General features: G+C 38.9%; 1 protein-coding gene and 1 pseudogene across 6 annotated transcripts in view; one reads left to right on the forward strand and one right to left on the reverse strand.

The window, feature by feature from the left end:
- Positions 1-25946, forward strand: part of Jmjd1c (jumonji domain containing 1C) — a 155257-nt gene that overhangs the window by 109871 nt on the left and 19440 nt on the right. For 4 of the 6 annotated variants that reach the window (XM_021173855.2, XM_029482356.1, XM_029482355.1 and 1 more), the window contains 10 exons: positions 5820-5925; positions 7525-7649; positions 8639-8782; positions 8878-9070; positions 9341-11019; positions 14368-14540; positions 15095-17274; positions 20135-20336; positions 22302-22516; positions 23704-23856. In XM_021173855.2, the coding sequence (XP_021029514.1) occupies positions 5919-5925; positions 7525-7649; positions 8639-8782; positions 8878-9070; positions 9341-11019; positions 14368-14540; positions 15095-17274; positions 20135-20336; positions 22302-22516; positions 23704-23856 (5071 nt within the window). In that variant the 5' untranslated portion in view covers positions 5820-5918. The remainder of the gene's footprint in view (positions 1-5819; positions 5926-7524; positions 7650-8638; positions 8783-8877; positions 9071-9340; positions 11020-14367; positions 14541-15094; positions 17275-20134; positions 20337-22301; positions 22517-23703; positions 23857-25946) is intronic. The other 2 variants (XM_029482357.1, XM_021173857.2) reach the window with 2 other exon arrangements.
- On the reverse strand, positions 24857-24957 carry LOC115032177 (annotated as a pseudogene).

Consider the following 25946-nt stretch of genomic DNA (forward strand, 5'->3'; position numbering starts at 1 on the left):
TAATATTGTGCTGTTCAAGTATTTTGTTATCATAAAACCAATTTTAGGTTCCCTATCCCCTGTTTGTTACTGTGTTCTCTGTCCCGCCCCTCCCCCCCAAGTGTGTGTTTAGCTCAATGTGGCTTATTTATCCTGCACCTCCTAAGTACTGGGGTTAGAGATGTGTGCAGACCTTCATTATTGCTATTTTCATAACAATACATATCTCATGTATTTGCAGATGTATGTATGTATTATCAAAATTCTCCCAGAGGTCCTGAGCTCAAATATGACTAACCCCAGGAATCATTCTAATTTGAACTAGATTTTTTTTAAGGATGACTTTTTATATTATGTGCATAAGTATTTTGCCTACATATATACAGGTGTATGTACCACATGCACACCTAATATATCATGCAGGCCAGAAGGCTCCAGATTCTGTGAACCTGGAGTTATGGGCAATTAGGAGTCACCATATAGGTGCTAGGAATTGAACTCAGGACCTCTGGAAGAACAGCCAATGCTCATAACTGCTAAGCTATCTCTTTAGCATCCACCCTCCCCTTTGTTTGTAGAGGAATGAATGGTATAGTACTTCTCAGGTGTGTGTGTATATGTCTGTCCTTACCATAGAAGCATGAATAAAAGTGAAACATAGCTCAGAAATCTGTAGTATAGAATTAATTTCGAAGTTACATAAATACATTTTAATTGAATGTTCATTTCATATAAAAACTAGAGTAGAACTTTGAGGTTTGTTCTGTAAGAATCAGAAAGTCATAGACAAAACTTTATGTATATACTATCCGACTGAGCTAGGCTTTCTATTGCTACAACAAAATACCAGGACCAAAGAAACTTGGGGAGGAAAGGGCTTATGTGGTTTACACTTCCACAGCACTGTTTATCATCAAAGGAAGTCAGGACAGGAACTCCAGCAGAGACCACAGAGAGATGCTGCTTATTACTCTCTTCATACTTCCCCATGGCTTGCTCAGCCTGCTTTCTTTTAGCAACCAGGACCACCGATCTTGGGATGGCACCACTCACAATGGGCTGAGCCTTCCCCTATCAATCCCTAACATAGAAAATGCCCTACAAGATTAGCTGCAGCCTGATTTTTATGGGGCCATTTTCAGCTAAGGTTCCCTCCTTTCAGCTCACTCTAGTGTGTGTCAACTTGACATAACCTAGCCATATCTCTCTCGGTTAGTTTATACCCAGCAAGCTTTAGGAGACTGCTTTCGGTTTACTTAGGTTGGACTCCCCTGTTGTGGATTGTTTGTCTTTTAAGCCAAGGTGTTCTTGAATATTTTCAGTTATGACCTTAGAAAGCATTCAGGAGTCCCCGGCCTAGTTGAGGAAGCAACGGTTGGTAAACTGTGTTTAGCAGATGTTGTAAGCAGCTGACTCAGCTCCCTACACGCCATGTCAAAAAATGGCTTGAAAGTAAATTTCCTTCATTGCTTTCTAGATTTTTTAAAACGTTCACAAGTATTTGCGACATCAAAAAGAATTGTGTGAATTTAGAAGGAAACATTTTTTAATAGCTTTTTTTTCTCTTTGTGTTTTCCTGGCTGTCCTAGAACTTACTATGGAGACCAGAGAGAAATTGCACTTACAGAGATCCCTGCCTCTGGCTCCCCGAGTGCTCGGATTAAAAATGTGCACCACCCACCACTCCTGGCTTGGCTTTGTTGTTTATTTGATTGTTTTAAATAGTATGGTTTACTCTGGTAACCGAGGATGGAGAAGGCCTTATTACTAATGATACGGCAAATTGTCAAAATGCAGGAGTATTATAGTTCTTTACATTTTCTTATCAAAGGATTTCATTTTAAAAATTATCTAAAACAACAAAAAACCCCATGGATTATTTTTACTTCTTGCCTCCATGTCTCCCTTATTTTCAAAACAGGTTCTTGTTATATAGCCCTGGCTAGTCTAAAACTCTATGTAAGGTAGGCTAGCCTCCAGTTTACAGCAGTCTGCATGCCTCTGCCTCTTACCTTTTGGAAAAAGACACGCACCACACTGCATTGTACTGCTACTGTCTTTGAAGGAAGACATCATTGAACAGGGAAATAAAGCTATTGAGTTGTTGAGGCTAATGGTATATTATGTTTGATAAATTGAAATTTTATTTATAAATTAGTAACCCATTTTATGAGACCATGTTACTATAAGCTATTAGAAACATAGCAGAGTTCTCACACATTTGAGTCTATGTGTTTGTGGATCATTGAAGGAAGGCAGGAAGGCCTTGGCGTGACTGTGCTTGTTTCCTTTCCAACTGGGCACTTTGGGGAAAAGGACTTGGTTTATGATTTTCTGTTTTGGAGAACAAATCATCATTGTAGTTATTGCTGGAATCACCAGACTAGCTGGCTGGAGTGGGGTTCAGTCTTAGAACATACGTAGCTGCGTGAGGCCCTGGACTTAATCCCTACTCCCACACCCTGAGATTATCCTTGGTTGTGGCTAGGGACACACAGTCCTGTGCCCCTCCTGCCACGTGGATTCAGGTTGTCAGGCTGGATGGCAAACACTTCTACCTGCCAGTCTGTCTCTGACACTTGAGTTTTAGAACATTTTTAAAAGTTATTTTTACCTGTGTCAAGTGGTGCATAAAGTGTCAAAATGGCAATCTATAAAGACTGAAAATCGATTTGTGCTATTAGTTACTTATTTTTACATTGTATTGAGATAAAAGGCAGTAAAGGGTTTGCCACTATGCTTGATAAAATGAGTTTGATTCCCTGTACCCATCCCTATGATAGATAGCTCACTCCCTCAGGCTGCCCTCTGACATCCACTTTGGCACACACATACATAAAATGTTTAAAAAAATATAATTTGGTTGCCTATTAAATACATGTTGTATTTGTGTGTGTATGTTTGTATATATGCATGCACATAAAATTTATTATATATAAAGATATCACTGCTGGAAAATCTCCTCACTCTGTGTGCCTTAGCTTTGTCATGTGTAAAATGGAGACAGTGTTCACTACTACAGTGAGGATTAATTACCATAATACAGACAAGCACCTGCTGTCTAAAAGTCCTGTGATCAAGTAAACTCTGCTACTAGTTCTTTAAAGTGGAACATTAACTTTTTTAGTTGGAAAAATAATAAAGAAAAGCATACTTTGTTATCTTTTCAGGCAAAATACACTGGGTTGTTGCTGGGTTTTTGTTGTTGTTGTTTGCTTGCTTAGTTTTTTGAGTTCGGGCCTGGTTTTGGCTAAACTGGAGCTGACTGTAGCCCCCTGCCTCTGTCTCTCAGGTGCTGAATAACTATGTGCACGGCCAGGTCTGGCAAGACAAATGTTTTTAAAAACCATTACTAAAGGAAGTTTCTTTTGAAGAAATATTTTCTATTCAAAAATTCTGGCCTATGATAGAAAATTATATTAAAGCATTTGCATCTTATTATCTTTTTGTTTAGTTAGCGCTTTCATTTCATGATGATATGAAATCTGCTTTTCCATTTTCCATTGAGCTTAAAGTTTGGCTTTTGTGTTGTTTAGAGTCTCCCAATACCGCAGCATCAGGGTCATAATGTTTGAGAATGGGAGTGTTCTTAGTAGACAGGTCGAGCCTACGGATATTTATGCTGTTTATGCTGTTTATGCTATTCCACACAGATGACTAATAGTGCTGAAGCATTTATCATGACTGGAATTCCATTGAACAAACACTATGATTGCTCTGTCAATTCAGAGACAGCTTTTAGGTCAAAATTGCTTTCCCAAGCTAGAATATCAAAGTTAGCTAAGAGAATTCAAAATATTCATTGAAAAATATTGTAGTTTAATACTTTTTCACTTTACATGAAGTTTATAGTAACAGGACTTTTAGAGAATTAGTTTGTCAGATACTTGAATTGTTAACAAAGTTAACAGTAAATACAAAAAAGGGGAAGAATAACAAAATGAACACAGTTTCTTCAGTAGTATGTATGTTGTATGTATGTAAAAATCTCCCAATAAAAATAGGAAGCAAGGCTGGCAATTAAGAGTACTGGTTGGCTGTTTCAGAGGACTTGGACTTAATTCCCAGCATCTACACGGCAGCTCACAGCCTTCTGTGTTTCTAGTCACAAGTGACCCAAAGCTCCCTTCTGGCAACTGCAGGCAGCAGACACATATGTGCAACACATAATACACGCACGCACACACACAAACACACACTTGTAGGCAGATGTTTCACAGAATTTGAGTTTACTTTGTGCAGTGTAGGCCATTGCATATATAAAATCTCAAGGGATGGTGTGCTGAGTGCGAAACACCTCAGTGTGGACCACAGTGTCTGTGAGTACCCTGCATAGATGCTGGGGTGGGTGGGTTGGTTGGTTGGTTGGTTGGTTTTTGGTCAAGCTCTCACTCAGTCCCAGGCTTGCCTAGAGCTCACTGTAAACAAGGCTGTGTTTCCTCAGTTATTGGAATGCATGGAGGAGCAAATACAATAGTTCTGAGATTGCTGCCACTGTGATTTGATACATTTCACAACCTGCTTCCAGCTCCTCTGTTTCTGTCTAGATGAGTCTCCTTTCTTACTGCTGTGATATAATACCCTGGTAAAACTAACTTAAGAAGAAAGAGGATTATTCTTGCTAACATTTCATGGCAAGGAATCCAAGTCAAAGCTACTCACATGACATTGCCAATGAGGAATAGTGAACAATGAATGTATATTACTCCTCCATTCACATTCTCCACTTAAACACTCCCAAGATCCCCGTGTTATATGGTGCTACCCACAGGGCAGGTTTCCCTGCAGTTAATTGTCCCCAGGGATGCCTAGAGGCCACTTTCCAGGTAAGTCATCTGTCAAGGTGACAACAGGAACTTTTACAAATCCTAGAAAAGGATATACTGCCAAATTTCCCATTTGTCATTTGGTAGGGCTTAAAACCGACATTAAACAATATATAGCTTATAGAACAGGAGTGGTAATCAATCACTATTCCTTCAGTACCTGAGTGACTTGCTTTTGGAAAAATTAAAATATATTACATTTGGCAGAAATAAAAATCTTTTTTTATAGGTAATTATAGTTCATGTCTTTAAAAGGTATGAAGTGTTGTAGATTTTTAAAAGTATCATGTGGGGTGTGTGTGTGTGTGTGTGTGTGTGTGTGTGTGTGTGTGTGTGTGTGTATCTGTCTGCCTGACTGTCTGTCATCTGGCACTGGAGTTACAGGTAGTTATAAGCTACTGTGTTGGTGCTAGGAATCAGTCCTGATTTCTATGAGCAGCAACTGTCCTTGACTGTTGAGCCAGCTCTCCAGCTTCCCTTTCCCTTCCTTTCCTCAGGCTCACTATAGAGACCAGATAGGCTATCTTCCTGCTTCAGGCTTTTAAGTGCTAAAATTGAAGGTGGTCACTGTATGCAACACTCTCTTGTTTCTGACTGGGTATCTCTTAGACAGCTCTGGCTTTAAATTTTTTAACCTTTGCCTCCCCGTGGGTATTGGAATTGCATGTATGTGCACACTAAAAACAATTGTATCATTACTTTACAAAGACTTACTAGGCAAATGATGAGGGGGTTGACTAACAGAAATTCAGACAGTCTTAGTAAAGAGATTTATAAAACCAAGTTTTACTGTTCGGTGTCACTTTGATTTTGGTAGTAGTTGTCATGGATCAAATCTCACTACTAAGTAGTTTCTTATTCTATATTGTTATAGTTGCTAAGAAAGCTAATTTATGAGTTTATGCTTTTATATTAAGGAATTTCCTAATGTGCTTAGAATGTAGAAAACAGCAAGTTAGAGTACTATTGTTAGCAAAATGTGGTGAGACCTTCACTTTTTGTTTATAATTTCAGGACGACATAGACAGCTTAAAGCCCGTACTCAGGGACAACCCACAGCTGCAAGCGGAAGTGAAAGTCTGGGTGAAGGAACAGAAGGTCCAGGAGATTTTTATGCAAGGTATCTATTTTGAAACATTTTTTTGGTGCTCAGTTTTATCCAATCTAATAGTTTTAATTGCATGTAGTCTGCCAGAAAATAATTGGCAAATTGTAAATAAACATTTTGATAAAGTTTATAATTTTACTGATTTATTATGCATGGAATTATAGCTTCACAGTTGTTTTGTTGATAGGGAAATTTCCATAATGTAGACTGTTCAAGGTAGTTCTTTCTGGGAAAAGAAGCATTGTTTGCAGTGGAGGGTTGCCCCCAGTCATAATTGAGGTCCTTTGAAGCAGCAGCTGGTATCCAATGTGTCCCTCTACTTTCTACAGCAGTTACCATGACACTAGCTTCAGTTTTGTTTCCTTTGTTTAGTTAGTTACAGGGTTGTCTAGAACATGTGATTTTCAAATCAGACCAGCTTTATAATTCCAAGTAATTTGTTTTAATAGTAGTAAAATCATATGGTAAATATAAGGTTTCTGTGAAGTTGAATTGAAACTAAGACATATGACTTAAACTGTTGATATGCTGTTGGATGCAAGGAATACAATTTGTTAAGTTTGTTAATTTATCTCAGTCTTTGAAATTCATGCCAGTTTTAATTCCATCACTTCAGAATGAGTTTAAGGCCCCTGGTCTTACAAGTTGAGTTCCAGGATAGCCAGCACTATATAGTGAGACCCTCTCTCAAAAAACAAAAATGAGACAAAACCACTCATGTTATTAAGTATTAGTAAGCAATGATCTTTAAGGTGTAACTTCCGTTTTATGTGCACAGCAGCAGATCATCTAGTTATTAAACAATTCTTAGTAAACAAACAAATAAATTGGGACTTCCTGCAACTTTCTCCTACCCAACAACTATCAAACCTCAGAATCCTTTCCTGTCTAGAAGTTATCACCTTATTCTGTACATTTTTTTAAAAATAAATTGAATATCCTCTTGTTATCCTAGACTGGTTTGGGGGACAGTTTCTAAATATCAGACGTGAAAATGGAGGTTCCAAATTACATGTCCTTAATAATGTCATTTAAAGAGATTTTAAAAGTATTTTTTCAAAGTCCAGAGATCCAGAAGATGTGATGTGGTGATGATGTGATGTGTTCAGCTTTACTTTCCCTGATCCCTTTCCTTCTTTGGCAATAGTTATGTGAGGCTGGCTTCAGACTGTGCTCAGTGTGGTTGTAAGGCGGTTGTGCTTTCACACTTAGCTCCTCCTTCCTGTCCGTCCCATAAACCAAATTATAAATTACTTTCTCACTTTAGACATGAGCTCATTTTCCCAAACTTAACTAGTTTTACTTCTGTACCACATTTTAGAACACTATGGCTTTACATTCCTAATTTATTATTGCAAAACTACTCTATGTGTAGCAGTGTCTATAATACCTTTGCATTCTGAGCTAAGATACTTCTAAGACATTTTTAAAACCGACATTGTGTATTTCTCATCTGTCACAGAGCTTTGTTGCTTTTAAAAGGTAATTCCTAAGTATTCCTAAATGGGAAATGTCTTCATTTAAGAAATCCCTTGTGTTTTGTTTTATTTTTTATTTTTTCTTTTGTTTTTGTTTTTTTGTTTTGTTTTGTTTTGTTTTTGTTTTTTTAAGGTCCTTATTCATTAAATGGATACAGAGTGAGAGTCTATAGACAAGATTCTGCCACCCAGTGGTTTACTGGCATAATTACTCATCATGATCTCTTCACCCGCACCATGATCGTTATGAATGATCAGGTAAATAGTTACAGTTCTGGTGCTGGGGTTCACACCCAGGGTTTTGCACATCCTAAGCACGCCTTCCATGTGCTGAGTGCATGTTACTCCCAGCCCCAGCCTCACAAGTGATCCTTTGAAAAGGATATTTTTACAAGATAAATAATGCATTCCCAAGACAATTTTTTTTTTTATGTAACAGTCCTGACTGTCCTAGAACTGGCTTTGCAGACCAGGTTGGCCTTGAATTCACAGAGATCTGTCAGCCTCTGCCTCCTGAGCACTGGGATTAAAGGCATCTACCACCTTACAATATTATATTTTACTATTTTTTTTGTATGTGTGTGTGTATATATACATATATACATGTTTATAGGTGTGACTGTCACAGCACACCTATGGAGGTCTTAGAATAAGTTTTAAGTCTCACTTCAGGATGTGGGTCCTGGGGATTGAATCTGTAGTAGGCCTTTGCCTACTGAGCCATCTGTCTGGCTATAGCCAGCCCCGATACAGGTCTCTAATCATATAAACCTAATAAGTTGAAATGTATTTGTTGTTACACTGGGGCCACTTTAGGTCAGGAAGTGGTAGTGATGTCATATTTATTCCAGTACACACACAAGTCAGTCCCTAATTGATTAGTGTCAGTCTCCCCCCACCCCACCCTCCCACCCCGGGTTAAAACTTAACTTTCTTAAAACTTGAGGTTTTTTTCTCTCCAATAATAAATATCTCCTAGGTAGTTTCTTTTCATTACTGAACTCTTTCAAAACAAGCATAGTTCTCACACTACATTTAATTATTAAAATTCTCTTTTAAGAATTACAGTGAATGCAAAAGGGAAAAGGTAATTTTGTCTTTTGTAATTAAAATTGGTTATGTAAGCAGGTGGTATTGTACAAATTTGAATTCCCAAACTTATTTGTAAATAGTTGAGTAAAGAAATTGTACTAATGTTATGCTGGTCAGTTTGTTAGATTTAATGTTTGTTTTATGTCATGGATTAGGTACTAGAACCACAGAATGTCGATCCTTCTATGGTTCAAATGACCTTTCTAGATGATGTCGTTCACTCTTTGTTAAAAGGTGAAAATATTGGCATTACATCACGACGAAGGTCTCGTGCCAGTCAAAATATCAGCACTGTTCACGTATGTATGTTATTAGTAATGCATTTTAATAAAATACTTTTCCTTAGGCTATTCAAAGTCAAATAGTAATATAATCATTGTTGATTTATTTTTAGGGTCATTATACACGTGCTCAAGCAAATAGTCCCAGACCAGCAATGAACTCTCAAGCTGCTGTACCAAAACAGAACACACACCAGCAACAGCAACAAAGAAGTATTCGTCCAAATAAGAGGAAGGGCTCAGATAGCAGCATACCTGATGAAGAGAAGATGAAGGAAGATAAATATGATTGTGTATCACGAGGAGGTAGGACCCACTTTTTAAAAGTTGCTTTTGAGAGAAAGAGAGAGAGAGATAGTGTCTCACTGCACACTCCTTGGCTATCCTGGAGTTGACTGGCTAGCTAGTGTCAGACTCAGTGATCTGTGTGTTGAGTGACAACGGCATTAGAGGCATGCCTCATCCTGCATAGCTAGACCTGCTTTATTTTTTTTTTAAGGGCATGTCCATAAATGAAAAAGCATTGAAGTATGCTTAAGATTGTGAAAATTAAAATCTTATTTTTTTATGTCACAGAAAATCCTAAAGGTAAGAACAAGCACATGGTGACTAAACGGCGGAAACCCGAGGAGGCTGAGAAGAGACTGAGCATGAAAAGGCTCCGGGCAGACAATGCCTCCGACGCCTCCGAGAGTAGTGACGCAGAGAGCTCCAGCAAGAGAGTGACTGAGACTTCCTCTGAACCAATGCCAGAGTATGAACCGAAAAATAAAGTCACCTCAAAGGTAAACGGAGAGGAGGGACAGTCCCAGGCTGTTGAAGAGGCAGGAGAAGACACCCTGATAGATACTCGGCCTCCCTGGGACCAGATGCAGGAAGATAAAAACCACGATGAAGGGGAGAAGCCCAAGTCCATGGACAGCCACCTTCAAGACAAAATGACTCTCCGTTCATCTGAGCAAGCCACAGTTGCTGACCACAATTCTAATGATTCAGTCCTTCAAGAATGCAATGTGGAAAAGCAACGCACAGTGGAATTGTTACCAAAGGACAGGTTAGTGTCCAGAACACCGACACCCAAATGTGTTACGGATATCAAGAACGACACTCATTCAGAGAGGGCGGCTCAGGAAAATTTAAATACTTTTGGCCTCCAGACACCTGAGAACATGGATCCAAATGTTAGTGATTCCAAACATTCAAATGCTAAATACCTAGAAACAGCAAAGCAAGATTGTGACCAGAGCTGGGTCAGTGATGTAGTGAAAGTGGATTTAACTCAGTCAAGTGTTACAAATGCTCCTTCAGGAAGTGATAAGCGAGATACGGAGAAAGAGAGAAATCACTATGTCTCATACATGTCTTCATTAAGTGCAGTTTCTGTCACAGAGGATCAGCTACATAAACGAAGTCCACCCCCAGAAACTATAAAAGCTAAACTAACTACTTCAGTAGATACCCAGAAGGCAAAATCCAGTTCTTCACCTGAAGTTGTTAAACCCAAGATCGCTCATTCTCCTGATTCTGTGAAGTCTAAAGCTGCTTATGGGAACAGTCAAGCTGTTGGGGAGCGAAGGCTGGCAAGTAAAATAGAGCATGAGTTATCCAGAGGTAGTTTCCATCCAGTTCCTACTCGAGGCAGTGCTTTGGAAACTACAAAGAGCCCTCTAATCATTGATAAAAACGAGCACTTCACAGTCTATAGGGATCCTGCTCTTATTGGATCAGAAACAGGAGCTAATCACATTTCACCTTTTTTGAGCCAGCATCCTTTTTCTCTTCATTCCTCATCCCATAGAACGTGTTTAAACCCAGGTACCCATCACCCTGCCTTAACGCCAGGACCCCACTTACTAGCTGGGTCAACTAGTCAAACTCCATTACCTACCATTAACACTCACCCTCTCACTAGTGGTCCACACCATCCTGTCCATCACCCTCATTTGCTTCCCACTGTGTTACCTGGAGTGCCTACTGCCTCTTTACTCAGTGGCCACCCACGTCTAGAGAGTGCTCATGCCAGCAGCTTGAGCCACTTAGCACTAGCACACCAGCAGCAGCAACAGTTGTTACAGCACCAGTCACCTCATCTTCTTGGACAAGCCCATCCTTCCGCTTCATATAATCAGCTTGGACTTTATCCAATTATTTGGCAATATCCGAATGGAACACATGCATACTCAGGACTTGGTCTCCCTTCTTCTAAGTGGGTTCACCCAGAAAATGCAGTTAATGCTGAAGCTTCATTAAGGAGGGTAAGTGAAACTGTTGTTGGGTACAGAGCAGCGTGTATTTGTTAATTATCCTCTATAGGTACTTTAAAAATAGTATAGGCTTTCAGGTGTTTATTTTGCAGATGGATAATAACCGCACCAGGCTTAACTTTTATAGATCACACTGTCTATTAGACTGTGATTTATGGTGTATATTTTGGTAGTAAAAGTACAGGCTTACAATTATATGTAGTAGTTAAGTTTTTTTTTTAATACATTTATTTAAATGATGTTATATTAGCCTTTGAACAGCTGAATGCATCATTTATGTTCACGGGATGTTTCAAAACATGACTTTCTAAATGCCTTTTGTGCTTAAGGACATTCGAAGTTAGGCACTGCAAGTAGTTGGCAACACTGTCAGCACTTCTATAGTGACATTATTGCAGGGTCACGTGTCTTTGAACAGTATAGAAGCCTTACTTTTTATCATGTTAAATTCTTACCGTGAAGCTAGCTTGGCCTTTTGCTGACCGTGTATTCTTTAAATATTCCTCCTGGACTGTTTAAATACCACCTCACTTGCAGTAAAGCAGCATGAAATTTATCATTTTTATCATTTTCAAGCTCTTGATTGAATAAGTAGTGTCAAGTTTTCCCATCTTTTACATTGATCCATTTATTTACTTGTTTATCATCCATCTATTCACCCATCTATTGTGTATGTGTTACAATGGTGTGCCACAACATTCATGTAGAGTTCATGGGCTAACTTACTCTGCATTTGGTGTTCCTTCTGCCACATAACTTCTGGGCCTCTTAACATAGGCAGCCAGGCATGAATGCAGGTTTCCTAGTGAGCCATCTGGCAGCCTAGTAGGGTCAAGTATCTTTGAGCAGTGTACAAGCTGTAAACCTTATCTTGTAAAATGAAACTCTATTCATTATACATTTAATTCCCTTCCTCCCAGCCTTTGACAACTTTCAGTTAATACTTTTCTAATTATCTGTCTTCGTTTAGCATGTCCTTTAGGCTCATCCATAGTGACACTGTTTACACAGAAGTATGGCCATTTTTAAAAGCTGCATTCTACTTTATTTCATGTGTGTGTATGCAGGTGGGAACACATTGTCTTTTCATTAGTATTAGGGCCTTATCCGTGCTAATCACACACATTTTGTTTAGCAATTTCTTTAACAGTGGACATTAGAGTTATTTTCAGTACTGAGCTTTTAGGATCAGTGTTTCCATGCAAATGGCATATGTATTAACACTTTTCATGCTATATTTTGGGCAAAATCCATAATGTGTTGGAAGTGGTGATTTGGAATCCCTTGCTACTAAATTCCTCTTATTTTAGGAATAATATTGTTTATATTTAGCATTTCATTGGACACAGGTAAATTGTTGTCATGATGCCAAAAGTTTGTCAGCGACGCTTTTGTGATTTTAGGTGGCAGTAATGAGATTGTCAGAGCCATCATGTTACAGTGGCCAATGTTGGTAGTCAGGTACACCTACTAAGCAGGTGGCAGTCTAAGGATATTTCTTGTGGTTTATTCTCAGTAACTCCTCTGTAGTTTGCCTTCCTATGAACTTCGGGTTTCCTAGATGAAATTAACAGTGGTTGTTACAGTTTGTTCTGCCCCAGTATTGGCACATTTACTATTAAGATTTCAGTTCTAGGATTATGCTTCCAGAATCACAGGCTTATCCTTCTTAATTTTATTTCTGAGCTAGGGTCTGGATTCTGTGTGCATCTCTGATCGTGTGCCATTGGTCATGTGACTTGAAACTTAATGGAGTTTCTGGTTACCAGAATGATACCAGAATGTAGAAGTTACTTAATGTAAGTGAAGCATACGATCACTGAGCACAGTTTTCACCCATATGCCCATTGCAGTCACTCTTCTGGGTCATGATGTAGGTGGCACTGCACAAAGATAGGACAGAGGCACACAGAAGCCAAGAGTTTTGGCAAATGGAAAACCTTCTTCCATAATCTCCAGACTCTGAGCCGGGCGGTGGTGGCCACGCCTTTAATCTCAGCACTTGAGAGGCAGAGGCAGGCAGATTTCTGTGTTCGAGGCCAGCCTGGTCTACAGAGTGAGTTCCAGGACAGCCAGGGCTACTGAGAAACCCTGTCTTGAAAAGCCAAAAAAAAAGTTCCAAACTCTGCAAAAGAAATAGCAGATTGTTTATAAGACCTTAAAATGTTTTATTCTAGTTAGGTTTTTATTCACTTATATAAAATTAAAATACAAAGATGTAAACTAAAGTAACATTTTAAGCAAAAAGATCCCGTTAACTTCATGTTTGTAATCAGGGTGATCAGACAATATAAGCAGAAGCCACTAGATGAGGAAATAATTTTAAATGCTACTTCATAAGAAAAAAAATCTTTCATCATTGTCGTTGAATCTTACGTAACTATGGCCTTCTGTCTGTGTCATTATATTTAATGTTCTTGTACAGCATTGTGCACTATTATCTTGTGAGGTTTAGAACTGTAACTTACCATTAAGCCATCTCTGTGGTACGTACTAACGACTCTTCATGACGATATGAGTTAAAAGGTTTATTCCTTTTAGTCAAACTAAAGGTGGTTTGAATTTTCCTCTTGTGTGACTCATCCTAATGACAGATTTACAAAGCACACTCTTGAGTTATATTGGGTCACAGTATAGAAAACAGTTTTTAAACATGTAATTAGACATACGGGCTTTAACATGTATGTCACTGTCACCATATAAGTACTAGCTTATCAGACCCACAGCACACTGTTATGGAAAACATAACTGTGTCAATGCTTCCACACGTCTCTCTCTAGTGGCCTAACGGGGCCTGGCTTACAGAGACAGTCAAACACATTTAGGCCTTAAATGAAGTGATCTGGGAGTTGTGCGTATACTCTTATATTACAAAGTTAATTACCCTATGGGAAAAATTGACAGACAAACTTGATTTTAATTTTTGCTTCTAGTGGAATAACATGTTAGGTCTAACATTCTGGTTTTGTTGTAAGCACTAATTCTGGTTTTAGGATCATAGGGAATCATAAAATTAGGTCTGTTGGCATTGTTTATACACTTCATATCTGCTTTTAGTGAAGAAATATTTTTAGAAGTTACTATTTTATGTTGATTTGTTTTAAGTTGAATGTAAAAAGACTGTCTGATTAATGTTGGTTAAAAGTTGAATATTTCTCACCAGATTCATTTAAAAATACCAGGTTTTATAAATATACTATGGTAAGAAATCTTGCTAAGAAACTTGAATGCTAGGACTAAGTACATGACAGTCTACCCAGCTCAACAATTTAGGTTTGTGTTTTTCTGTTGTTGTTTTGGTAACTAAAATGTAGGTTTTTTTGGTTTTGTTTCTAATAGAATTCTCCCAGTCCTTGGCTACATCAACCCACTCCTGTGACCTCAGCAGATGGTATTGGATTACTTAGTCACATTCCTGTCAGACCTTCCAGTGCAGAGCCTCATCGACCTCACAAGATTACAGTGCATTCCAGTCCCCCACTGACAAAGACATTAGCAGATCACCACAAAGAGTAAGCTTACCAGTGTTTAACACTTAACACATGCCTTTGGCTTTCATGATTTTGTTGTTTGTTTGTTTGTTTTTCAAGACAGGGTTTCTCTGTGTAGCCCTGGCTGTCCTGGAACTCACTCTGTAGATCAGGCTGGCCTCAAACTCAGAAGTCTGCCTGCCTCTGCCTCCTAATTGCTGGGATTAAAGGCCTGCGCCACCACTGCCTGGCTCATGATTTTCTCAATTCACTTTTTAAATAGTTTATTTAAAATTGGTGTCAAATCTAGACTGAAGATTCTTTTCTTTTCCTTGTGTTTTGCCTTGTTGAGTCAGTCTGCTATTAAACTCATTGCAATCCTCCTGCCTCAGCCTTCCAAATAATGGCAATTATAGGTATAAGTCAATGACTTATAGGTATAAGTCATTACATGTGGATCTGTTCTTTTCACACTGGAATATCTTCCAATTTTAAATACTATCAAAACTGTTTGCTTTCATAATAGAATAACATTTCATAAAAATCATTTTGTATGGAAAAGTGATTACAGGAATCTTTGTGTATTTTCTTTGTAGAGAATTGGAGAGGAAAGCTTTTATGGAACCATTACGGTCTAATGCATCCACATCAGTAAAAGGTGACCTGGATCTTAATAGGTCACAGGCAGGAAAAGATTGTCACTTGCATAGGCATTTTGTGGGTCCAAGGCCACCCCAGGAGACTGGAGAGAGACTGAACAAATACAAGGAGGAACATCGTCGGATTCTTCAGGAAAGTATTGATGTGGCTCCATTTACAACCAAAATCAAGGGCCATGAGGTCGAAAGAGAGAATTACTCCAGAGTAGTGCCATCGTCTTCTAGTCCTAAAAGCCATGCTATCAAACAAGATAAAGACGTAGACCGCTCCGTGTCAGAGATTTATAAGATGAAGCACTCAGTGCCTCAGAGTTTGCCCCAAAGTAACTACTTCACTACTTTATCTAATAGTGTGGTCAATGAGCCACCAAGATCCTACCCATCCAAAGAAGTTTCCAACATTTACACTGAGAAACAAAATAATAACCTTTCTGCAACAGCCAATCCTCAAACTCATTCTTTTATATCATCTCTTTCGAAGCCTCCACCTTTGATTAAACACCAACCAGAAAGTGAAAGTTTAGTGGGCAAGATACCAGACCATCTTCCCCATCAGAGTGCATCTCACTCAGTAACAACGTTCAGAAGTGATTGTCGAAGCCCTACCCATCTGACTGTTTCTTCTACTAATGCACTCCGCAGCATGCCTGCTCTGCACAGGGCACCAGTATTCCATCCACCAATCCACCACAGTTTGGAAAGAAAGGAAAGCAGCTACAGTAGCCTTTCCCCTCCAACTCTGACACCGGTAATGCCGGTAAATGCTGGTGGCAAAGTTCAAGAATCTCAGAAGCCTCCAACTCTAATTCCTGAGCCAAAAGACTCTCAGTCAAATTTTAAGAATTCTTCTGATCAGAGTCTAACGGAAATGTGGAGATCTAATAACAACCTCAACAGAGAGAAAGCTGAGTGGCCCGTGGAAAAGAGTAGTGGAAAGTCCCAGGCTGCTGTGGCATCTGTCATTGTTCGTCCACCTTCTAGTACAAAAGTTGATAGTGTGCCATCTGTACCATTAGCTTCCAAAGATCGAGTTTGTGAAAGATCTTCATCTGGGGCAAATAAAACAGATTACCTCAAACCAGAAGCCGGAGAGACTGGAAGAATTATTCTACCAAATGTGAATTTAGAAAGTGCTCATGTGAAATCTGAAAAAAACTTTGAAGTTGTCTCCCAGGGCAATGTTCCTGTTTCAGTCATGTCTGCTGTAAATGTAGTCTCTACTACCAAAACAGATGTGTTCACATCTGCTGCCACTACCACCAGTGTCTCCAGCTTGGGTAGTGCAGAAACAATTTATTCTTTATCAAATACCATTTCGGCCTCTACACCCTTAGAATGTACTTCTTCAAAAAATGTTAGTCAGTCAGTGGCGCAAGCAAAGGATTGCAAAGTCAGCACCGCAGTTCCAGTCACTCTGGCCTGTAGTAAGACAGGAAGTGGTGTTCAGCCTGGCTCTGGCTTCTCAGGCACAACTGATTTTATTCATTTAAAAAAGCACAAGGCAGCATTGGCTGCAGCTCAGTTTAAAAATAGTAATGTCAGTGAGGCTGAACTTAATACTGTGAGAAATCAGACAGTGGCAGCCTCTCTTCCCCTGGATAGCACCATGACCTGCACTGCAAGTAACAAAGCAATCTCTGTAGGAAATGGGCCAGCAGCCCAGCCCAGTCAGCCCAACTACCACACTAAACTGAAGAAGGCCTGGCTCACCAGACATTCAGAAGAAGATAAAAATACTAATAAAATGGAAAATTCAGGGAATTCTGTATCAGAAATTATTAAGCCATGTTCTGTTAACTTAATAGCCTCTACATCTAATGATATACAAAATAGTGTAGATGGGAGAGTCGCTGTAGATAAATATGGAAGAGATGAGAAAGTCAGCAGGAGAAAAGCCAAGAGAACTTACGAATCTGGCTCTGAAAGTGGAGACTCAGACGAGAGCGAAAGCAAGTCGGAGCAGAGGACTAAACGGCAGCCTAAGCCAACTTATAAAAAGAAGCAGAACGACCTGCAGAAGAGGAAAGGCGAGGTCGAAGAGGACTCAAAGCCCAATGGAGTTCTCAGCAGGAGCGCCAAGGACAAAAGTAAACTGAAGTTGCAGAACAGTAATAGTGGTGAGTAAATACATTTGTTGATTGCAAATAAAATGGGCCATGGTCCTGGCAGGAAGGATGTGGTTCCATAGGATGTAGTTGTAAATTTCATTTCTGCCTTTCCTATGTCTCCCCACAAGAGGGAAAGATTAGATCCCCGATCTTGAGAGATGTTTTCACCTGACGTTTGTTGTAGGAAAGACAATCCAATGTGAAATTTAGAAATTGATCTTTTCCTAGAAATGTCAAAATACAGCTTTGATTATTACACCAGAAAAAAACTGTACTTCTGATACTAAAGTATTTAGCTGTGACATGATCTCATTCGAGAAGTAAGTCCTATTTACCTGTAAGCACAGCACTGAGGAGCAGTGTGATGTGGTCCGTCTCATCCTTACCATGTAACAAAGCTGTGAGTTTAGGGAGATTTCCTAAATCATTTTTGCTTAAATTTACTTTATAAGCTGAAATTGTGACCAAATTTTAGAATGTTTACAATATACTTGTTGATGTATACACTAGCGAGTCTCCTACACTCTAATTAATTTCTGTATCCCAACGTGCATTTATGGTGTTGACATTGAGAAGTCAGGGCTCGAATGCATTTATGTGACTTTAATGTCTTGCTCCCGAGTTCTCTTCACTAGGGCAGCTGTTTTTGAATTTCTTAAGCAAGACCTAGGTCTTCAAGGCTCTCACTGTATAAAAGGAGCAGTGTTAGATAATGTATGTTAGCAGGGTTTTATTCACAGACCTATACATTTTAGATACGTTACCAATAAATTAGACAGCTCGAATTAAAGGATGACGCCTTATTTAAAGCAGATAGTATTATTAAATTACTAGAAGAAATTTAGTAGTATCAAGTCTGGCCTAGTATAGACGAATTAATAGTATCAAAAGCCCTTCAATAAGTTACCTTTGTAATTCATTCACTTCTTTAAAAAAAAAAAACCTTCAGAAGTGCCTATTTTATTATCACATAATTAAGAATTGGTTTCAAGTATATCATTTTGAAAAATTCATAGTACTTTTTAAGTTATTACAATCAGTGTTATGAAGTTTCACATTCTAAACTGTTCCCATCATATAGAATTAAAAGTATATTGGTTAAAGTTAATTCCTAGTTTAAAAGAAATAGAAACAGGATTGCATTTAGTTTTCTCTAGTGTAATCAATTTAGAAGTAAATGATTGAAGAAAGTGTGCCAAATAATGTCTTATCAGTGGTGTGATATGTGTTGTTCATTCTAACACTCTTTAATAAAGTCCATAGGAAAGATCTCTTGTATGCATTGGAAAAGAAGTGCCTTTTTATTAGTTTTCCTGTTTGAATTGAGTGTGCATTATGTGTATGTCTGGTGCCGTGGAGGCCAGAAAATAGCATTGGATCTCCAGGGGCTGGAATTGAAGTTGTAGGCATTGGGGATTGAACCTTGGTCTTCTGGAAGAGCAGCCAGTGGTATCGACTAGAAAGCCATCTCTGCAACCCTAGAAACATCTTTATACCAGTCGTTATGCCATAACTGGCATGTGCTGTGTGCCTAAGCATATGTGATTACTGGGTGGTCTCTAGTCCAAGATAAAGACTAAAAAGGAGGGAACAACTGTAAAGAATAAAGAAGCAGGCAGCAATCTTAAATGTTTTTATATTTTAATCTACCTCTAAACAATACTGCCTATTGGAGAGTGGTGTGTGTGCACGTCTGTGTGTGTATGTGTGATTATATTAATCACACTATCAATAATTAGGTATTAGTGGGAAATCTGGATAGGAATTCTGTTCTCTCTCGGTTTTGGTAAGCTATATTTGGTTTCAGAACCTGTGTGATTTTGATACAATTGGAAAGGATTTGAAAGGAAGGATAGCAAATATTTATTCTTGAGTTACAAATAATGGGCTGTACATCAAATCTTTGTGATGGAGAGGATGGTAAAAGACAAGGGTAAAGAAGTACATCTGCTGGCTGCGGAGCTCATTCTTAAATGAATAGGTATTCAGGTGGAAGTGCAGTCATCTGTATGCTTTGTTGACTCTCCTGGTACACAGATGACTTTAGTAATGTTGTTTCCCTTTTTGGTTCATGCTAAGGACCAGTTATGAAACAGTGGGACTGAATATGGAGAATGAACTTATCTTTTTGCCTACAAATCTTAGAGCATAGTCCATTTGGGAGATTGTATTTCCTTACACACTGGACAGAGTATCTCTTGTGTGTTTGCAAAGATTAAAGATTGCCCTCAGAACACTTGGGCTTTACGGACATTCATAACGAGGAGCAGCTGATTGCTTTGAGTTTGCTTTTCAATCACTTCCTTCAACCAAATGCCCCAATTAATATTGTAGACCCTTTCTCCCTTTCTTCACAACCCTTTTAGTTTTGTAAAAGATACAGTTCCCATCAGTATATTGATGTTGTATACTAGGTTCTTGTCATCAGAGAAAGATGATGGTTGTTTTTGGTGGTGGTAGTGGGTTTTGAGACGTTTTCACTAGATATCGCAGGCTGGCCTTGAACATGTGCTCATTCTTCTACTTCCGTTACCCAAGAGCTACCCAAGAGCTGGAATTAAAGGCACATGCCTCCATACCTAGCAACAGGCTTATTTTCGGCTAAATGTGTACATAATGTGACTGATTCTTATGTTTGGTATTACACTCTTATAAAGATGCAGTGTAAACATTTCATTTCACTGAAGGATTACTGCTTTCCTTTCCTATCTGATTAGAGTGGATGGGCAGGTAAACAGAGGATGTTGGAGACTTAGCAGTTGTCCATCATTTATTTGGAGTTTGGTCTTATCAGCAAGCATTTCAATCCCAAAGACTAACCCTTTCTGTAAAACAGAACCCTGTTGATAAGTTCCTTCTAATTTTACAGCTGGCATTCCTCGTTCAGTGTTGAAAGACTGGCGAAAAGTCAAGAAGCTGAAGCAAACTGGAGAATCCTTTTTGCAGGATGACTCTTGCTGTGAGATAGGTCCCAACTTACAAAAGTGCCGAGAGTGTAGACTCATCCGTAGTAAGAAGGGGGAAGAATCAACTCATTCACCGGTGTTTTGTAGATTTTACTACTTTAGGAGGTAAGTCAAAGTACAAGAAGTGGCAGGGTCTCTGCACTTAATATTGGAGCTTGTACTAGGACTCTGAGGAGCTCCTTTCCTGTGTTCTTTGTTCTGACATAGTCTAAATAATCCTAACTCATGCTGTGCTGTGACTGTGGCTGGCAGCTCAGCCTTTTCACAGTATGACTCAATTACTCATGCTCCCCAATCTTTCTTTGAACAGATTCATTCTTCTTCCATCAGAAGTTTTAGCATTTCTTCCTAAAAATTGTAAGAAAATATCCACCTTAATTTTAAAATTTCTTAAAAATGCATATACTTTTGCCAAAACAGTTTTACATTTACTTAAGTAAAAAATGTTGTCTGTGAATCCAGATACACAGTCTTGGCTATAAAACATAGGAATGGTCATATTTACACATTATAACTAATATATCATATCATAGTTCACAAGGCTTATAGTAAAATACCAGAATCATCTAGATCCTAATCTATTTAACATAAACATTGTCAAGTGCTTTACATGTAAAAGTTTCCTAAAAAGGGCAGGTAACACCACCAGTAAAACTAGTTCTGAGTCTCACATTCTAGACCCACCCCATGATTGCTGTTGAATCCCATCTGTGCTCTTCGGTGCCTCTGTGAAGTTTATGACCTTTTATAGGATGATAGCTGAGCTGTTTCATTTGAAAATGTGTGGGTACTTAATGAAGGCTCACGACGAGGGACACAGTGTGCACGCCCTTGCTGTAGTACAACACATATGTCAGCGGAGCCAGCCTGGGCTATGTAGAGGGATCTTATCTTAAAAAAAAAAGAAAGAAAAAGAAAACAAACAAAACCCAAAAGCCATACATTGTTTTTTACTTCAGAGCCTATGGCCAGCAGTCCACCAGAGGCAAGGCAGGCCACCTTGGGAAGGAGTTGAGGGTTATAGAAGTGGTGCTCATGCATTGTGAGAGCTAAATTCCAAAGGAATCAAGGGAGGATGTGAAAACCTCAGGTTTGAGGAAAAGAAATGTTCTGATGAAGACAATCATACTGGGTGAAGGTGACTGTAATTGTTGCTTCTCAGAGGGAGCTTTCAAAGAGAAGCAGAACCAGGGGAATTAGAAGTTCAAGGTTATTGTCATGTCTCGGGATTGCTGTACAGTAAGTTTGAAGCTAGCCTAGGCTATGAGACCAGTCTCCAAAACCAAACACCTCATTAAAATAAAAAGTAGGAAACTAGAAATCCTGAGGTGATTAAAGACTTTTTTTTTCCTGTTTTTTTTTTTTTTTTTTTTTTTTTCTTTCAAGACAGGATTTCTCTGTGTAGCCCTGGCTCTCCTGGAACTCACTCTGTAGTTCAGTCTGGCCTCGAACTCAGAAATCCGCCTGCCTCTGCCTCCCGTGTGTGCCACCACCACCTGGTGATTAAAGACATTTTTAACTTGATCAATTTTAGATTAGAAAGACTAGTCATAAGACTTGTAAGCCTGGTGTTATATGCTTCTAATTCCAGAACTCAGGACAATTACACAGAATTGTTGCTAATTCAGAGCTAACCTGGGTTACAGTACGTAGCTTTTGGTGGGTGGAGGGAAGCAAAAATCACAATACTATTCTGATAACATTGGTCAGACTCTGTCTCCCTCGCCTTACGCATGCAGAGTTCCTGGGAATTAACTGCTGATTGTTGGTACTGAGAGTGGGTCATTGGTATTGCCCTGTTGAATGTTGGACGTAGAGGCTTGTGCATGCTGGCTAATTGTTGTACCTGTGAGCTTTAGATCCCAACCCTTGGTTCTTGAAATAACCTAAAACCAGTGCTGCTTATCACTGTCACTATAGCATGCCCGAGACACTGAAATTGATTAATAACTTGAGCATGCTTGAGAAACTATCCTCTTCTATCATTTATAATTACAACAGGTTTATAATGTGGGAACATAAAAATTAATTCTCATCTTAGTTCCTAACATTTTGTTTTTAATGTTTCAGATTGTCCTTTAGTAAGAATGGAGTAGTCAGAATAGATGGTTTCTCTTCTCCTGATCAATACGATGATGAAGCCATGAGTTTATGGACCCATGAAAATTATGAAGATGATGAAGTAGATGTTGAAACCTCTAAGTATATCTTGGACATAATAGGTGATAAGTTCTGTCAGTTAGTAACATCTGAAAAAACAGCTTTGTCCTGGGTGAAAAAGGATGGTAAGGAAGTTAATATAACATGCAATTTACAAATTTCATTCAAAGAATTCTTATATATTATTAATCTATAAGTCCTTCATCTTACCTAATTTTATTGACATTTTAGCTGTGATAATGCCACCTCTTACGGATATGAGGTTCAGATGTTCCATTTTGAAACTGAATGGACCATTCATGAAATTGTAATATTTTCATAAATGTACAACATAAAATAGTATGATGAAATGTCTTTGCATGAAAATTATACAGTGTCTGTGAATACATATACATACACACACACACACACAATTCATCACAAGTTTTTTATATTTGAATCTTCTACATTTTGTTTAACTATTACTTATTGCAGATAATGTCTTCAAATATCAGGCCTATAAAACAGAAACATTAACTACTTTGTGTATTTGTTTACCAAACAACTTCATTGGTTCTGTTTACTTAAATGTAAAGCTCTTCGTCTCAGTAAGTGCTGATGTGGCAGTGCCCTTGGTGTTAGGTAGCTTTTTTTCTTTACTTTTTCTTTCCTAAAATTAGTGGCTGGTTTTTCAATGTATATATGGTGATAATTAGAAATATTTTTGTACCATAACTGAAAAGAGATGGCTATGACTGCTTGCTACCTTGTGGGGAGGCCACAGACCCCACTAACTATGCTGTACTATACATGGTAGAGACCCTACTTTGGATACAAGCCAGCCATTTTAGTGTTTACTTTGTGAATCTTATTTTTTTTTTTTTTTTACTTTAAAAATTTTTTTTTATTTTATTAATCTTCAGATACAGCAGAAGAGGATATTGGATCCCATTACAGATGGTTGTGAGCCACCATGTGGTTGCTGGGAATTGAACTCAGCACCTGTAGAAGAGCAGTCACTGCTATTAACCGCTGAACCATCTCTCTACCTTCCTCTTTGTGATTCTTATAAAGAGATGTGCACACTATCAAGAAATCTGCCTTGGGAGTATAATCCCCACAAATAGCGAGTGGAGGCAGGAGGACAATTAGCTTGTGGCCTGCCTGATAGTATAACAGCTGCATACTGAGAAGCTATGAATCTCTTTCTGTTTTACATTAAGACACTGTAGTCATTCTTCATTGATTGTCACTCATTTCTGCTGTAATTTAGCCAAAAGTACACCAAACAGACCATGCCTGCCTTTCAAGTTCTGCTTTCTTTCCTTTTCAGCCAAAATTGCATGGAAAAGGGCAGTTCGAGGTGTCCGGGAGATGTGCGATGCATGCGAGGCCACGCTGTTCAATGTCCACTGGGTCTGCCGCAAGTGTGGATTTGTGGCTTGCTTGGACTGTTACAAGGCCAAGGAAAGGAAGAGTTCTAGAGGTAGGCACATAGTCTAATGAGAGTAAGTGGGGATCCTCTGTGTTGCTTATGCCCTTCCTTACTTGTGGGTGCATTGCCTTGAGGAAATTCGTAACATTTGGGGAAGCAGCAGCAGCAGTAGTCAATTCACTTTGCTAGTGTTTGCCTTTGGAATGAAGCTCCATCCTCATGTTTGAACCCCATCCACCCACTGAAGCCCAACCTGCAATGGATCCACTTGGAGGCAGAATTTCTTCAGTCACCAAATTCAAATATTAGTTGAGGCTTCGTACCTCCAGTTCACAGTTCCTGATATCTTTCTAGAATCTCTTAATTCAACAGTCATTCAAGTTAAGTCATACTTGAATACTACATATCACTCTATAATGTTTAAACAAATTTATTAGAATATCCTGTCATTTATTCACTTTACATCCCGGTCGCTGGCTCCCTCTCTCCCCCTTCTGTTGTGAGAGGGTAGGGTATCACCCCATCCTGGCTCATCAAGTCTTTACAAGGAACAGGCCCATCCTCTACCACTGAGACTGACAAGGCCTTGTAGTTTCTTGCAGACAGGATGAATTTTGTGTTGAAAGTTGTGTGAGTGAGTTGGTGTCCTATCACTACTGGGGTTCCTGTCTGGATACAGGTTCTTTGTTCCTACTGATCGGATCTCAGCTAATGTTACTACCATACACTCCTGGGAGCCTCCCTCATCCCAGATCTCTGGCAAGTCTTAGGGATGCCCATCCCCACCAACCTCTGATTTCCAATCTTTTCTTGGCCATCTCTCCTGTTTCTCCCAACATCTGATCCTGACCACCCCCCACCTCCACCCCCACTACCCCTCCTCATCCCCTCAGCCAATTCCCTCCCTCCTTCCTGCCTCCTATGACTTAACCCTTCCTTCCTGTTTAGATTCTTTGAGTTTTTGGATTGCAACCTGGGTATCCTGTACTTATGGCTGATAATCCACTTATCATAAGTGAATACATACTATTCATATCCTTTTGGGTCTAGATTACCTTACTCAGGATTCCTGAATTCTCGTGTCGTCCTTGTGCAGGGGCCATGCTAATCCTCTCTGTCTTGTTCCAGTTTATGTGCTGCCAAATTGAGCACTGTTGTCTGTCCATCTTCTTTCTTGGCTCTTGTTTTTGCTTTTTATTTTCATTTTTGTTTTTGTTTTCTTAAACAGGGTTTCTCTGTGTGGTCCTGTCTATCCTGGAACTCACTCTGTAAACTCAGGGATCTGCTTGTCTCTGCCTCCCAAATGCTGGTGTGCCACTATATCCAGCTATAGCATAGGTCTTAAAGACTGAAGAAAAAAAATATTTTTATTACAGATAATGAAAACTTTTGTATAATTTTTCTCATAAAATGGTATTAGTATTTCACTTGTTAATATAGTTGATGATACAGTTTTAAAAGGAAGTTACTAAAAGCATCAAAAGTGTTGACGGCTAGTCAGAAGTTTAGTATGTAAGGTTAGTGGTAGAACACTTGTCTAACATGTACAAGACTTGGGGATTCAGGATATCTAATGGAGAAAATACATTGTATAGTTGTAGTAGTACATGTTCTGGAAATTGAGGTAGGAGGATTAGCTTGGGTTCAAGTTCATCCAGGGGTGTAGAGTAAGACCCTGTTGAGAGAGAGAGAGAGAGAGAGAGAGAGAGAGAGAGAGAGAGAGAGAGAGAGAGAGAGAGAGAGAAGATAGGTAGGATAGATAAAAAGTTTACATAAGGCTGTTTAAGTAGCTACAATAGTGGTATTCTGTCCTGAGTGAAGAGGTGAAGTGATTATAGACTTGTGTCCTTGGCTTGTGTATTAGGAGAAGAGCCATGTCTTAGCCGTGATGTATTTTCCATTGTTAAAGTTACCCCACTCTCTCAACCCTTTTCTTCTTATACATGTTTACTACCAATAAGACCTGAGTATTTCAGAAAATCTACAGCTATTTTTCCCTTGGATATAAAGTAAATATAAGTAAATGATGTAACCATGTTAAAAAATTCATCTTGACATTAAAATAACTTCCTAGGGTCTGGGGCTGCAGCTAAGAGATGGGGTAGATAGGAGGTCCTGTTTGATGTACAGAATGTAATATC

Source organism: Mus caroli, chromosome 10 (assembly GCF_900094665.2).
Source record: "Mus caroli chromosome 10, CAROLI_EIJ_v1.1, whole genome shotgun sequence".
Taxonomy (NCBI): Eukaryota; Metazoa; Chordata; class Mammalia; order Rodentia; family Muridae; genus Mus; species Mus caroli.